The sequence below is a fragment of the Mercenaria mercenaria genome, unplaced genomic scaffold, assembly GCF_021730395.1.
Source record: "Mercenaria mercenaria strain notata unplaced genomic scaffold, MADL_Memer_1 contig_3776, whole genome shotgun sequence".
Classification (NCBI taxonomy): domain Eukaryota; kingdom Metazoa; phylum Mollusca; class Bivalvia; order Venerida; family Veneridae; genus Mercenaria; species Mercenaria mercenaria.
In genome coordinates, this window is record NW_026461948.1 from 1 (window position 1) to 16,407 (window position 16,407).

The following is a 16,407-nucleotide window of genomic DNA, read 5'->3' on the forward strand; positions in this document are numbered from 1 at the left end:
GATCCAGATGAAAAACTACCGGAAAATGAGGTTGTTCCAAATGTCATGACAATCACAGAAACAGGTAAACACTACTAGGTATACTTTGCACCTCCCTTTTCACAACAGGGAAGTGCATTGTTTTGCTCATATATATCGATCATCCATTGGACTGCATATTTGTTGATAGCTCAAGAAGATTTCGGTCAGTAACAAGAGAGCGTGTGAGGTTAGAGTTGTCCAATTTTATACGATAATAGCATTTAGTTTTAACATAACCACTTGTGCTAAGGTGTCTGCAGAGCAAAAGTCAGGGCCAGGTCACTATTAAACGGAAAACGATTTTGATTAATAGACAAATAACACTAAGACTTAACTATATATGGAGATTGTTTGTAGTCAGTAGATTCTGTCTTGTGTTTTCATGATAAGCTGGTTAAAAATCACGTCTCCTATGCAATTCTGCCGAACAGAGAGATTTATGTTTTGCTTGTGTCTGTTGTCAAACTTCATATGACGATGGCCTTAAGCCGAAACATAACAACTGATGCAAAGGTGTCAGTAGATCAAAAGTCAAGAGCCAGTAAGTTTTAGACGAAACACGGGTTTTGATTGATAGACAAAGAACACTTCGGCATAACTGTATAGGAAGATTGTGGTCAGTAGTTTTATGTATCGCGTTTGCTGTTCCCGCTTGATCTGCAGGAAGACAGCAATTTCCAGGGGTGTAATGAAACAAACTGTTCTCACAGTGGTCCTTGGCTTAAGAATAATTTTTAAATGCCTTGATAGGTTGGTCTACAGCTGATGTAGCTCTTTTATATACAATTTACATTCCCATAGGCATTTCGTGCTTCATTATTTCCAGATATTTTAGCTTGCAGATGATATCATATATGCATGCTACTTTTGTTTGAATTAACGTCTTTTTCAAACAGCATAGACGAGGTCAGATACATAATTGTTCTGTATTTTTACACAGACCGAGCCAGATATCTAGATAAGACAATAACGGAAAATGAAGACATTCCAAATATCCACACAATCACAGAAAAGAGTAAAATTAAAAAGACGCTTCATTATTTTTCTTTTGCATATCGGTCGGTCTATGGACTGCATATTGGGAGGCAAGAGGTTTCCGATCATTAACTGGAGAACTGGCGAGACCTTAGTTGTCATGCTTCATTCGATGATGGCCTTTAATCGGAACATAACCTCTGGTGCTAAGATGTCAGTAGATCAAAAGTAAAGCGCCCGGAAGTTTTAGACGGAAAATGGGTTATGATCTATAAACAAAGAACACTTGAGCGTAACTGTATAGAGAGATTATGGTCAATAGATTGGTCCTTATCATTGGTCTCAGCTTTTACGCTCCCTCTCTTTTTTACCTATGTGAGGTCAAGTACCTAACATATGCTAGCTGGAGCTCTCAACTTGGTGGTAAGCAGACAGTCGTCCCTGGGCGATAACTCGCTGTACTTCCTTTTTATTAGTTTTCTCCTACCTGCCTGATTGTTTTGCTTTATCTGTTTCTTTATGTATGTATATGACCTATCATTTGGATCAAAAGTTTGAAATTACCAGAGCGGTTCCATAACACATGCTAGTATTATGGTGTCGCTGGGACGATTCAAAATGTTGGACCCAAAAGGTATATAATATGTACATGCGTGCTTGTTTTTTGTTTTTTGTCTTTTGTGCATTCATTCTTATCCTGTTGTGAGTCGGGTCTAAGTACTTGGTTGGGAGATTTAACTGTCTCACAGACAACCTAATGATTGTTTCACGTCATCTTCAAAAGATCAAAAAGATCGCAACTTTCCGTGAGTTTTAAACTCAGACACAGCCAAAATGAAGATTTTCCAAAGGTCCATGCCTCGTGTTCACAGAACTGAAATCAATTTTATAACTTTACTTTGAATTCAAAATTGGTGTTCATGAAACATTTCGAAATCATTATCAGTTGAGATTAAAAACCAAACTCAACTTAGACTGATTTTCTTTGATGGGAGCGATTTTACAAGTACTCTTCACATTGAACGTACTGTTTATAAACATCCCTCTGCATGTCAATATGAATAACAGGGAAAGAACACCAAACTCAGTGGAAAGGTGTATGACCATAGGGCTGATTAAGGAATATTATCAGACTTTGTTTTCGAAATTGTGATTTAGAGCATGACATAAAAGAACATAAACTTCTACCCTTATCCCCTACCCCACAGACACACACAAAGCCATTTGGAATTAGTGTAGATTATTGCTTTATATTTCTAACGTTAAAGTTTTAATGTATTTACAAACGCGGTTATCAAATGTAAACATTTCTCAGAACAGAAACAAAAACCTGCCAGGGAAGTTCGATCGATACTATAAACCCTTCATGGATATAAATCCAGTTTTGTAAAAAGGTAAATTACCTCTAAAAGAACGTCCAGGTCCTCTCTTTTTATATTTGTTTGCATAGTGTAACTCTTTCCTACTGTTCTTCAATCTTACCCAAACCAAACCTGACCATGTTTCATATATTAGCTAATACATAATCAGTAATTTTCCGCTAATACTTAAAGACGTAATTTCCGATTCATGATTTAAAAAAAATATATTGTTAGTTAGTCAACATTCGTGATGGGTAAATATTTCACGTACATGGCTTTTATTGTAACGGAAACGGTAAATGAGTGAACAGAGAGTCGACATAGTACGCATTTTATTCGTTTATATGTTATATTTTCTTTATCAAAAGACGTATATAGAGAGGGGAGTATAAAGATTATGCTTCATTGAGTCTGTTTACACCATAAAGACACATATATATTACAGAGGTTGCTATTAACTTGTGATCGGCCGGGTATCCGTTACAAGGAATAATGAAAACTTAAAATATGCCATCACAATTTCCCTTCCAAAAACCCACAGATTTATTTAGTTTAAGTTTCTTGTGCTTCCTGATATTGCCTCTTAGTAGCATGCCATCTTACATTCACCTACCTGTCAACATTACTCACCACCCCACATACATAACATGTCCATATTTGTTTAGGGGGAGCTTGTCAGAAAACACTAGCAATACTTCAAAAATATTTCACAGATAGTTTCCTTGTTTGGCCCCTCTACCAAAACTGTTCAATTCATGTTAGCGATCTAGGTCTAGGTCTTACTTTTTACTTTCAGTTACGTTTCGCGATATTGTATCTTGGTAATTCTCATTCCTATCGAACACCCATATAAGTACCCCTTCTAAAAACCTTATTATAATAAGCTCTTGTTCTTATTGCATTCATTGGGTCTTCTTGTGATCAGCAGGTAGCTGTTCGAGTGTATATATTGTTGGTTTGCGTTATTTGATTTTTTTCTCTGTTTTTCTCCAGAACATGTGACAAATGTTTGTTAGTTTCTTATTCGTATTTTGCTATTTTATGAGAGGTTCAAGTAGGTAAAGTATTAACTGCGCCATTAGATTTTGCTTTAATTTAGACATTTAAGTAACAGCTATTTTTTTGTGTGTGTTTATTGTTTAAAAAGTGTTAGTAAGTAATTTTAAAGATATTGGCAAAATACAATGTATTGCGTTACCGTTGTACGAAATACTTGAAGAGACAATAGACATTTGTAAATATTAAACATCTTATCATTATCACCATAGCTTTCATGATGGCAGTTTTTAGTTAGATTGTCTAGATTTATGCTAAGTAGTGAAGATCGTTCATTGGCTTAAAATGCTCATTTGGATAATAAAATTTCCGAAAGCACAAGGAAAACGACATGTAAGGAACTGTTTTATCATATTTTGAGAGATTATGTGCAGTCGGCTCGGATATTAGACTTAAGGTGGAATGCGCCCCAAATTTTTTTTCCGAATTTCGTCCTGAAATTTATACTATACAAAATTCAGGATATATGCGATTAGGTTCCGATTTTACTTTGTCGCCATATTGTTCGAGTTTTTTGCTATTGTGTCACAAACATGGCCCCTGACGTCACTTTTCGTGCAACGCCCAGTTCCGAATGCTCTCGGCATTTTTCCTTTCCTGTGCTCTGAATGTCATAATAATAAAAAATACAAACTAATTATCACTTTGCGTACAGAAAATGCTACACAATGGTACAAAATTCAGCGAAATAAGATTGATGCTTAAAACGTCAAAGACGATATTGTGACGTCAGAACGGAAAAACTCACATCAAGTTTTGCTATAAATTTTGCCTTAAAATCCAGTTTACAAAAAATCGGCTCGATAAAAAAATGTATAACTTTTGTATGCTGTTTCACAGTATGTGGTCCTCTAACAGACACATAAATACTTAGGGGTCACCGACTTCTATTTTTCACAATATAATATAACTTCACCCCCACCCCCACATGGTTTTAGGCTATATGACGTTAGAGTTAAAAAGAATGCGTTTTCAACTTGCACAACTTACGTTCGTGTTAAAAACGAGATGTATTTATTACAAGAAATGTTAACGATATATTCGATCTGAACTGCAGAAGATAAGACAATAACTTTGAAAAAAAATGTATATGTTTTATACTTTTGTTCGTAAGTATTGACCTGGCATTAATCTTCACTAATATTTTCGGGCGTTTTCGTTACTTTACGCAATATTGTATCCTGAAAAGATTAACTGTCTGACTTCCACGCACGTTACCGCGGGTTCAAAATTACCTCAGACCATTTTTGTATATTCAATGTACAAAATGTAATGTAGTGTTATCGTTATTGCTTGTATTCTTACATTTCTTTGCGACAATATTCACGCATTTTAATTTGTTTTCAGTTGTAGTATCAATTTTCGGGAGTAATTTGTCTTTTTATCTAAGATACCTTTACTCGACACATTCTACAAAATATCTTGAATACAAGTGTATTTCTTTCAATAAATGAACCATAAAATTTTATCAGATAAGTTTTAATTTTCCGGCCTGTAACATTTGGAGATGAAATTTGAAAAATAGATTATCAGACAGAGGACTCGAACCCACAACCCCGAGATTGATGGATAATCGGTTTGTGCCCGCAGCTACTTGCACATGCGATATTTTGTTTATCATCTAGAAATATTTAAGCTATTTAGGTCCGGACACGGAGAATTAAATTACGGAAATGTACGGAATACTCATGAGTGCCAGGTCAATACTTACGGACAATATTCACTATTTACTATCCATTGTTTATTTCCTATTGATGTTTTCAAAATGCAAATTCAGAGGTTGAAGAATTGTTTTACGTTCAACATAGTCTCTTGCAAATGCTAACTTAGCTTTGTAAAAAAGCTTGTATGTGGTCAGTTGTCGATTTAATATCGTGAAAATAGGTTCTTTAACATGTTTTTAACATTTAGAAAGTTCGTTCAAATGTAATTTTATGAAATGAGCATTTGCCTGATTTTACCAGAAATATTTATCGACGCATGGCAGACGGTTGCTCCTTTTTACATGTATAATCAGCACGAAAATAGTATATCGGATCCTATATCTGATAAGAAATTTTTTATTTTTTTACACTAATTAATTTATGGTGAATCATGAAATAAATTCTACTAATTTAGACATCAATCTCCACATTCATGCAAGATTACGAGTTGAGAAAAGAGTCTATTCTATCCGCATAAAGCTGAGCAAATGGGATCATTTTTCACATTCTTGGTAAACGACTGGCGATCAAAGTCATGATATTTCGCACCGGAGGCGGACGCTCCAGACAAGATGACTTCACTGAAAGTGGAATCGTGTGCAATTACAGCTCAGTAGAAGAGCGTTCGCCTCTGGATCGCGTGTTTCGGAGTTTGAGCCCCACCGGAGAGACACACAGAGAGAGAGAGACAGACATACAGACAGACAAAGTGACAGAGAGGTCACAGTTAGGCAGAGTAGCTAGTCCAGTGAAGAGACTTTATTTCTGAAAGACATATCTTCAGATGACGATAAAGTATTGCAGCTGGTCCGACGCAGAGAATTTATTCTTCAGACAGTGTCTTTTTATTACAATTAAGCACAGCTGCAGGTCCGATGCAAAGAATTCATTTCTAGGCGGGAACCTTTTAATCAAATGCAGTAACAAACTCAAAGTAATAAAGTAATAGATACTAGAAAAGATGTTATAAAACCCTCACCAGTTGCAGCGTTCAGATTTACGGAGTACGGAGATTTAGTAAAAGTCCTATCTGTTTCTCCGAATGTCCTGGATGTAGAAATTATAGTTTCGTGTTCACATTCTGAACACTTTTAAAATTTAACCAATGAACAAAGTCAACAAGTTTTTTCGGCGTGCCGTATTAAGCACGATTTTATGACCTCGTATGACCTTATGCCGCCTGAATAATGTACCAATCGGATTGCTTGGTAAGGTATTCTATGTATTTTCAGCAATAATGAGAGATATTGTAAGAGCGGCGCTGACTGGAGGAAAGGCTGAAAAGCTTCACTCTGAGTCATGTGTGACACTGAGTGAAATGACAACGCGTTCGTCATCTATAACCTCTATAAGAGCAGCACCATCGGGTTGTATGCGTACCACTTGAACAGGTGTGCGTAACCAAATATTCATCTGCTCATCCGGACATATTTCTGTTTTGTTAAGTTATTTCTGTTTTGTTAAGTTTCCTTTCCTTAAGTTTTGTTTTTACAAAAAGGTTATTATATGTTAACAGTCATTAACTCTTACCCTGCATTACATCAACAATTTCTAACCAGTGAGAATCATTACTAACCTGCAACAACATGTCCAATACTGTTAAATTTTATACTGTAAATTTTAAATTAATCTTTCCGGTGAAAACAGTACTGTACATATTCTGAATGATAGACAAATTTGATAATAAGCTGAAGTAGGGTAAGGGTTCATGTTGCTTCCAACAATTACAGAAATAAAGTATAGAACGTTTTTTAATATTGTTTGCTTACTGTTACCATCTTTTAAGCATCAAAGGCTCAAAGTGAGCTTTTGTGATTGTCCGTCGTGTGTCCCTCCACAATTTCTAAACACAGTCTTCTTCACAACTACTGTCCTCATTTATACAAAACTTCACAGAGGCCCCTTTCAACATTGCCAAAAGATTTAAAATACATGTTTCTGCCTATGTATAACTTGTGCTTCAGTTACATCACGCCGACCATCTTTTTTAAAGATATTTCTTGTTTTCGATAATATCCTTAGATACGACATGTCGTTAACATGATTTACACCCTTTATCAAATATCTCACCAAGATATTTCATATCTACATTTCATATCTACAATTCTTCTTTTCGGAACATGTCCGTAATCACTGAATGTTTCAATTTATTACATGTTTTAAAAAATCTGACTTTTTCTTTAACACTTTCTTAGCGAATCTCATCTTATGTATCTCAATACTTTCCGATTTACCGTCGATACATGCAATTTCGCATACTATTTAGATTATTTTGTTAAATAAAACACGATTTAGCGTGAAAACACGATTAAGCGTGAAATTTCTTAATGGGGTAGGGGTAAAATATCGTCAAATATTGAAAAATAAAAGTCGGTGACCCCTAAGTATATATATGTCTGCTAGACGTACACATACTGTGAAACAAAATACCAAAGTTATACGGCTTTTTATCGAGCCGACTTTTTATAAACTGGATTTTAAGGCAAAATTTATAGCAAAACTTGATGTGAGTTTTTCCGTTCTGACGTCACAATATCGTCTCTGACGTCTTAAGCGTCAATCTTATTTCGCTGAATTTTGTACCACTGAGTAGCATTTTCTAAATGCAAAGTGAAATTTATTTTGTATTTTTCATTTTTATGACATTCAGAGCGCAGGAAAGGAAAAATGCCGAGAGCATTCGGAATTGGGCGTTGCACGAAAAGTGACGTCAGGGGCCATGTTTGTGACACAATAGCAAAAAACTCGAACAATATGGCGACAAAGTAAAATCGGAACCTAATCGCATATATCCTGAATTTTGTATAGAATAAATTTCAGGACGAAATTCGGAAAAAAAATTAGGGGCGCATTCCACCTTAAGTATGGAATCCTTTTGGAAATAAATAAAGAATGTTATGAATGATGAATGGTCATTTATAAACGAAACAAAACTATATCTTACATAAATTGCGTAAACATCGGTAAGAATAAAATCTGCAATATAGCCTTGCACAATGCACATTGGTGTAAAATAAAACCGTTTCGTTCGCATAATGTAATGATTAACTTTGTTAAGAGGTATACTCCTGTGTTACGTATGAAATATCCTTGATGTGAACTGAATACATATTTTTCAGAAACTACTGAGATTATGGTTACTGAAACCCTATCACAGATTAAAGTATCAGCTTTGCCGGACAACACTGATGAACAGAATGTTGATGAGATGATTTTTGAAAATGAATTTCAACAAGATGGTGGGAAAGTAAAGTCCGTGGCTATTGATAAGATTGAAAACAGTGCTGTTATGGAATTTGTTGACTTAGCAGGTAAGCTTTAGTATATCATTTCTGCCTAGAAATACACAGTTATCGGCTAAAATGGAGTTCGCTACCCAGTCGCCATATACACATTCAAATAAAGCAGTTTCTCCTTGTGGCAAGCCTACTTTTCTACGTAGTGTCCTGGCTACGTTTGCTTCCTCTGTGCTTCCAGAAAATTTACTCTTACCTTTAAATGTTCGTTGTAAATAAAATACATGCCTTTGAAGGGAAGTACATGCTCTGACAAAAGGTTGTGATCAGAAGTTCTACGTTATCTGTTATTCTACAATAACAGTTCTACGTTATTCCCTACAGTAGGAGAATTCGAACACATAATGATAAATACGTTTTAGGTTTTCACGATTTCTGCTACAAATGCATGCGTTTCTAATAAAACTTTTTAAAGAGAATATCTTCTAAATTCTAGTCCTCATTATCCATCTATCATTGACTTTAAATACTGGGTTGTGGGATATAAATATCTCACAGGCCACCAAATGACTGTCTCACGTCATCTTAAAAATCGGGAAGAAATAATTATTGCATTATATTACTTTTTTAACGCAGACCAAGCCGAAGATCCAGATGAAAAACTACCGGAAAATGAGGTTGTTCCAAATGTCCTGACAATCACAGAAACAGGTAAACACTACTAGGTATACTTTGCACCTCCCTTTTCACAACAGGGAGGTGCATTGTTTTGCTCATATATATCGATCATCCATTGGACTGCATATTTGTTGATAGCTCAAGAAGATTTCGGTCAGTAACAAGAGAGCGTGTGAGGTTAGAGTTGTCCAATTTTATACGATAATAGCATTTAGTTTTAACATATTAACCACTTGTGCTAATGTGTCAGCAGAGCAAAAGTCAGGGCCAGGTCACTATTAAACGGAAAACGATTTTGATTAATAGACAAATAACACTAAGACTTAACTATATATGGAGATTGTTTGTAGTCAGTAGATTCTGTCTTGTGTTTTCATGATAAGCTGGTTAAAAATCACGTCTCCTATGCAATTCTGCCGAAAAGAGAGATTTATGTTTTGATTGTGTCTGTTGTCAAACTTCATATGACGATGGCCTTAAGCCGAAACATAACAACTGATGCAAAGGTGTCAGTAGATCAAAAGTCAAGAGCCAGTAAGTTTTAGACGAAACACGGGTTTTGATTGATAGACAAAGAACACTTCGGCATAACTGTATAGGAAGATTGTGGTCAGTAGTTTTATGTATCGCGTTTGCTGTTCCCGCTTGATCTGCAGGAAGACAGCAATTTCCAGGGGTGTAATGAAACAAACTGTTCTCACAGTGGTCCTTGGCTTAAGAATAATTTTTAAATGTCTTGATAGGTTAGTCTACAGCTGATGTAGCTCTTTTATATACAATTTACATTCCCATAGGCATTTCGTGCTTCATTATTTCCAGATATTTTAGCTTGCAGATGATATCATATATGCATGCTACTTTTGTTTCAATTCATGTTAGCGATCTAGGTCAGATACACAATTGTTCTGTATTTTTACACAGACCGAGCCAGATATCTAGATAAGACAATAACGGAAAATGAAGACATTCCAAATATCCACACAATCACAGAAAAGAGTAAAATTAAAAAGACGCTTCATTATTTTTCTTTTGCATATCGGTCGGTCTATGGACTGCATATTGGGAGGCAAGTGGTTTCCGATCATTAACTGGAGAACTGGCGAGACTTCAATTGTCATGCTTCATTCGATGATGGCCTTTAATCGGAACATAACCTCTGGTGCTAAGATGTCAGTAGATCAAAAGTAAAGCGCCCGGAAGTTTTAGACGGAAAATGGGTTATGATTTATAAACAAAGAACACTTGAGCGTAACTGTATAGAGAGATTATGGTCAATAGATTGGTCTTTATCATTGGTCTCAGCTTTTACGCTCCCTCTCTTTTTTACCTATGTGAGGTCAAGTACCTAACATATGCTAGCTGGAGCTCTCAACTTGGTGGTAAGCAGACAGTCGTCCCTGGGCGATAACTCGCTGTACTTCCTTTTTATTAGTTTTCTCCTACCTGCCTGATTGTTTTGCTTTATCTGTTTCTTTATGTATGTATATGACCTATCATTTGGATCAAAGTTTGAAATTTCCAGAGCGGTTCCATAACACATGCTAGTATTATGGTGTCGCTGGGACGATTCAAAATGTTGGACCCAAAATATATATAATATGTACATGCGTGCTTGTTTTTTGTTTTTTGTTTTTTGTCTTTTGTGCATTCATTCTTATCCTGTTGTGAGTCGTGTCTAAGTACTTGGTTGGGAGATTTAACTGTCTCACAGACAACCTAATGATTATTACACGTCATCTTCAAAAGATCAAAAAGATCGCAACTTTCCGTGAGTTTTAAACTCAGACACAGCCAAAATGAAGATTTTCCAAAGGTCCATGCCTCGTGTTCACAGAACTGAAATCAATTTTATGACTTTAGTTTGAGTTCAAAATTGGTGTTCATGAAACATTTCGAAATCATTATCAGTTGAGATTAAAAACCAAACTCAACTTAGACTGATTTTCTTTGATGGGAGCGATTTTACAAGTACTCTTCACATTGAACGTACTGTTTATAAACATCCCTCTGCATGTCAATATGAATAACAGGGACAGAACACCAAACTCAGTGGAAAGGTGTATGACCATAGGGCTGATTAAGGAATATTATCAGACTTTGTTTTCGAAATTGCGATTTAGAGCATGACATTAAAGAACATAAACTTCTACCCTTATCCCCTACCCCACAGACACACACAAAGCCATTTGGAATTAGTGTAGATAATTGCTTTATATTTCTAACGTTAAAGTTTTTATGTATTTACAAACGCGGTTATCAAATGTAAACATTTCTCAGAACAGAAACAAAAACCTGCCAGGGAAGTTAGATCGATTCTATAAACCCTTCATGGATATAAATCCAGTTTTGTAAAAAGGTAAATTACCTCTAAAAGAACGTCCATGTCCTCTCTTTTAATATTTGTTTGCATAGTGTAACTCTTTCCTACTGTTCTTGAATCTCACCCAAACCAAACCTGACCATGTTTCATATATTAGCTAATACATAATCAGTATGACGTAATTTCCGATTCATGATTTAAAAAAAAAAAATATATTGTTAGTTAGTCAACATTCGTGATGGGTAAATATTTCACGTACATGGCTTTTATTGCAACGGAAACGGTAAATGAGTGAACAGAGAGTCGACATAGTACGCATTTTATTCGTTTATATGTTATATTTTCTTTATCAAAAGACGTATATAGAGTGGGGAGTATAAAGATTAAGCTTCATTGAGTCTGTTTACACCATAAAGATACATATATATTACAGAGGTTGCTATTAACTTGTGATCGGCCGGGTATCCGTTACAAGGAATAATGAAAACTTAAAATATGCCATCACAATTTCCCTTCCAAAAACCCACAGATTTATTTAGTTTAAGTTTCTTGTGCTTCCTGATATTGCCTCTTAGTAGCATGCCATCTTACATTCACCTACCTGTCAACATTACTCACCACCCCACATACATAACATGTCCATATTTGTTTAGGGGGAGCTTGTCAGAAAACACTAGCAATACTTCAAAAATATTTCACAGATAGTTTCCTTGTGTGGCCCCTCTACCAAAACTGTTCAATTCATGTTAGCGATCTAGGTCTAGGTCTTACTTTTTACTTTCAGTTACGTTTCGCGATATTGTATCTTGGTAATTCTCATTCCTATCGAACACCCATATAAGTACCCCTTCTAAAAACCTTATTATAATAAGCTCTTGTTCTTATTGCATTCATTGGGTCTTCTTGTGATCAGCAGGTAGCTGTTCGAGTGTATATATTGTTGGTTTGCGTTATTTGATTTTTTTCTCTGTTTTTCTCCAGAACATGTGACAAATGTTTGTTAGTTTCTTATTCGTATTTTGCTATTTTATGAGAGGTTCAAGTAGGTAAAGTATTAACTGCGCCATTAGATTTTGCTTTAATTTAGACATTTAAGTAACAGCTATTTTTTTGTGTGTGTTTATTGTTTAAAAAGTGTTAGTAAGTAATTTTGAAGATATTGGCAAAATACAATGTATTGCGTTACCGTTGTACGAAATACTTGAAGAGACAATAGACATTTGTAAATATTAAACATCTTATCATTATCACCATAGCTTTCATGATGGCAGTTTTTAGTTGGATTGTCTAGATTTATGCTAAGTAGTGAAGATCGTTCATTGGCTTAAAATGCTCATTTGGATAATAAAATTTCCGAAAGCACAAGGAAAACGACATGTAAGGAACTGTTTTGTCATATTTTGAGAGATTATGTGCAGTCGGCTCGGATATTAGACTTAAGTATGGAATCCTTTTGGAAATAAATAAAGAATGTTATGAATGATGGATGGTCATTTATAAACGAAACAAAACTATATCTTACATAAATTGCGTAAACATCGGTAAGAATAAAATCTGCAATATAGCCTTGCACAATGCACATTGGTGTAAAATAAAACCGTTTCGTTCGCATAATGTAATGATTAACTTTGTTAAGAGGTATACTCCTGTGTTACGTATGAAATATCCTTGATGTGAACTGAATACATATTTTTCAGAAACTACTGAGATTATGGTTACTGAAACCCTATCACAGATTAAAGTATCAGCTTTGCCGGACAACACTGATGAACAGAATGTTGATGAGATGATTTTTGAAAATGAATTTCAACAAGATGGTGGGAAAGTAAAGTCCGTGGCTATTGATAAGATTGAAAACAGTGCTGTTATGGAATTTGTTGACTTAGCAGGTAAGCTTTAGTATATCATTTCTGCCTAGAAATACACATTTATCGGCTAAAATGGAGTTCTTTTAGTTACTATATAGAGACAAACATCAATCCAAAACATTCTTGTTATTCTGTTCTTTTTTTCTCAGCAGATCACAAAATGCTCAATATAAGCTATTGTAATCACTCACGTCCGGCGTCCGTCGACGTCCGTCCATCCCTTGGTCCTTGAGTCTGTCCGCCGTCCTCCACACTTCCTCAATCTCTGAAAACTGGAGATGGATGTTGATGAAACTTGTGCTGGATGTTTCTTTGGTTGTCTTCAGACTATTCCGATAGGTTTCACAGAAGGACCACCTGAGCTAAAAATAGAAAAAAATATTCAAACACTCACTTCTCCTAAGCTACTAGTAATAAATTTACACAATTGTGTCTTGGGTGTACCCGTCACTTGAATTTTACAAATAATTCCGTTTCGTCGATAAAGAAACAACATTGCCGCCTGAGGGTCAATTCACGCAAACACAAATAACTGGCCCGTATTCATTAAGTAGAAACTTTTAGAATACTAGTAGTCTTGTCAGAAAACACCAGCCCTGTTTCAAAACAAATTTTCAGACATTTCTTTTGCATAACCATCCAGCAAGCGGTGTTACTCAGCTGAGCGATCATTGCCTTCTCGTTATGAAATCTGTTTGCATCATTATTGTAATTGCTGATAAGGTTTTTATTAGTCGACTTAGTAAGTTTGTGAAGAGTAGGGCTGCGTATATATATATTTGTAATAAAATGCTGGTATGTTTCAGAAAAAGCAGATCTTATGAAAAACGTAGAACCTCCTATGATTAAAGTGTCAGGGCTACCAGACAATATCGATGAAGAAATCCTTGAGATGGTATTTGAAAATGAGAAGAAACAAGGAGGTGGCAAAGTTAAAGATGTAACCATTGACGTCAATGAACACACTGCAGTCATTGAATTTGAAGACCCGAAAGGTATCGATGAAAATTATCAAAATCAATGGTTACAAATTTTCAGTTTAATTCCATCAGGAAATCCTGTGGGAGCCTTGAACGCAACCAAACGTAATAATAGAAAATAATGATTAAACGAGTCTATCCAGGAAAGCTAATAAAATGGGAAACAACGCTATAACTACTTCAGGGAAAGTTAATTATTCAGGACTCCGTGATCCTCAGAAATAATATAACAATGGGGCCATAGCACTTAGAGATACTGTTGTGAAAATTATTAATCAGTTCTGTAACAAGACCCTTTTGAGGCGTAGGAGGTAACAAACATGTTAAAAGCAGACTCAAGTTAGTTGAGTCTACTCAGGAGAGAGATAATATTATTGGCTACATCCGTCAGGTTCCCTAGAAACTGACGAAGCCGAATATTTCATACAAAGCATTGAATGAACTCCGTGATCCATAACATCAAAACATAATCACGATACTGGATGAAAACGCGGCTGTCGTTATGAAGAGAAATCAAGTGTATAAGCACGCCTTTAGAAATATAGAACGCAGTCAATCCTGATAATAGCAGAGTCGGTTCGACTGAGTCCAGGAAAAGTGTAACATCACAAAGGACCAGAAATAATAATAATTTTAGGTCCAAGTACGAGGAAACTTATCTGCATTTATAATGACCGCTGTTATGAAGATTTAAAGGGCAACATCCCACTCGACCTCTAGCATGGGATGAACTCCATGATTGTTAAGATTGCAAAAAAAGAAAACGTAGAAAAAAGCCTCCGTGGCCGAGTGTTTAAGGTTGCTGACTTTGAATTACTTGCCCATTACCGATGTTGGTTCAATGTGGGTCGCGGCGTAGAATTCTTCATACACGAAAGACAATAAATTGGCTTACTGAAGGTCGATGGTTCTACCCAGATGTCCGCACATGATGAAATGATGCTGAGCGAGGCACCTTGGATCTTTCACCACCATGATAAACTGGAAAGTTGCCGCATGACCAATAAGTGTATTCTTGGAACACGTTAAACCAAACAAAAAGGAAAAAAAACTTGGAAACGCAAAGGTCGTCCAACAGACAAAAATGAAAATAATGCAGGTTCTGTTTAATTTAGCTGCAGCATTAAAAGGAACATTTAAAGACAAAAAAGAGAAAAGTAATCTTGAAAATTCAATATGACGTCAAAAAAGAAATCAAACAATGTCCGTGTGCATGCATTGATCATATACAAGCTAATGTAATATCTAAAAAAGGGTCCAAACGTCTTTAAAAATCTCCTAATTTCAAGGTAGATCGAGAAGGGTTGGTAATATGAAGTGACATCGACATCAGCTTCATGGCAATAATATGAAGTGGCGTTACATGTGTTGCATTGTGTCACTTTAATAGGAAATAAATATAAGTAGATAGCATGATCTTTACTGTGATTGCTTTTTCATTTTTACTTTTCTCCGAAACGTAAATGGTAAAAACCTACTATGTAAATATGAATATGTTTTCAGTTCCTGTGACGAGATAGGTCACATAATTTGATTGGGTGTCATTTTTAACATGCGTTCCATTCACATAATTATATGATAAGTTTATTTTACCGGATAATGCCAATAGAAAAGTGATTCGACATTAAAATGGTTGCTGTTCAGGCCAAGACGATTTTGACATTTGAAAGATGTGCAAATTGTGATCGATGAAATAATAACAAAAGCAAAAATGTATAGATCATACCTTTTGTTTAAATATGAAACTTTCTAGTTGTGTTAACAGCAATGAGACATTCGCAGTTCACACATATATTTCTTATATGTCCGTTGATTTACTACATAAGTGAAAGCTACAAAATATAATAACGAGATCCCCCATAAAAATCCAGATAATTGAACACATCACACCACTCCAAAGAAACAAAAAGCTTCAACATAAAGTGAGTATATTATTCAATATAATAAATCAGTCAAGCTTAGTGATGGGGATTATGATATCTGTAGTACGTTGTAAATATATGGCAATATTTGGTACTAAAACATGAATAACTTATCCATAATAATATATTATATTGCACGAGATTATAATGCGGCAAACAATACCTTTGATATTATATTTTGCAGCTGTTGAAATCGTGATGTCAAAACGACCTATAACTATTGCAGGAACAAAGCTGAGCGTCACAAGTACGTGTTTTTATTGAATTTCCTTTTTTTTTTTGTTATT

General features: G+C 35.3%; 1 protein-coding gene across 1 annotated transcript in view; it reads left to right on the forward strand.

Annotated features, from left to right (window-relative positions):
• The first annotated feature begins 6 nt into the window (after positions 1-6).
• Positions 7-16,407, forward strand: part of LOC123531700 (interferon-induced very large GTPase 1-like) — a 48,051-nt gene continuing 31,650 nt past the window's right edge. Inside the window, exons 1-6 of the mRNA XM_053534530.1 lie at positions 7-64; positions 8,236-8,427; positions 8,989-9,063; positions 13,048-13,239; positions 14,025-14,213; positions 16,305-16,367. Coding sequence (XP_053390505.1) covers positions 46-64; positions 8,236-8,427; positions 8,989-9,063; positions 13,048-13,239; positions 14,025-14,213; positions 16,305-16,367 — 730 coding nt within the window. The 5' untranslated portion in view covers positions 7-45. The remainder of the gene's footprint in view (positions 65-8,235; positions 8,428-8,988; positions 9,064-13,047; positions 13,240-14,024; positions 14,214-16,304; positions 16,368-16,407) is intronic.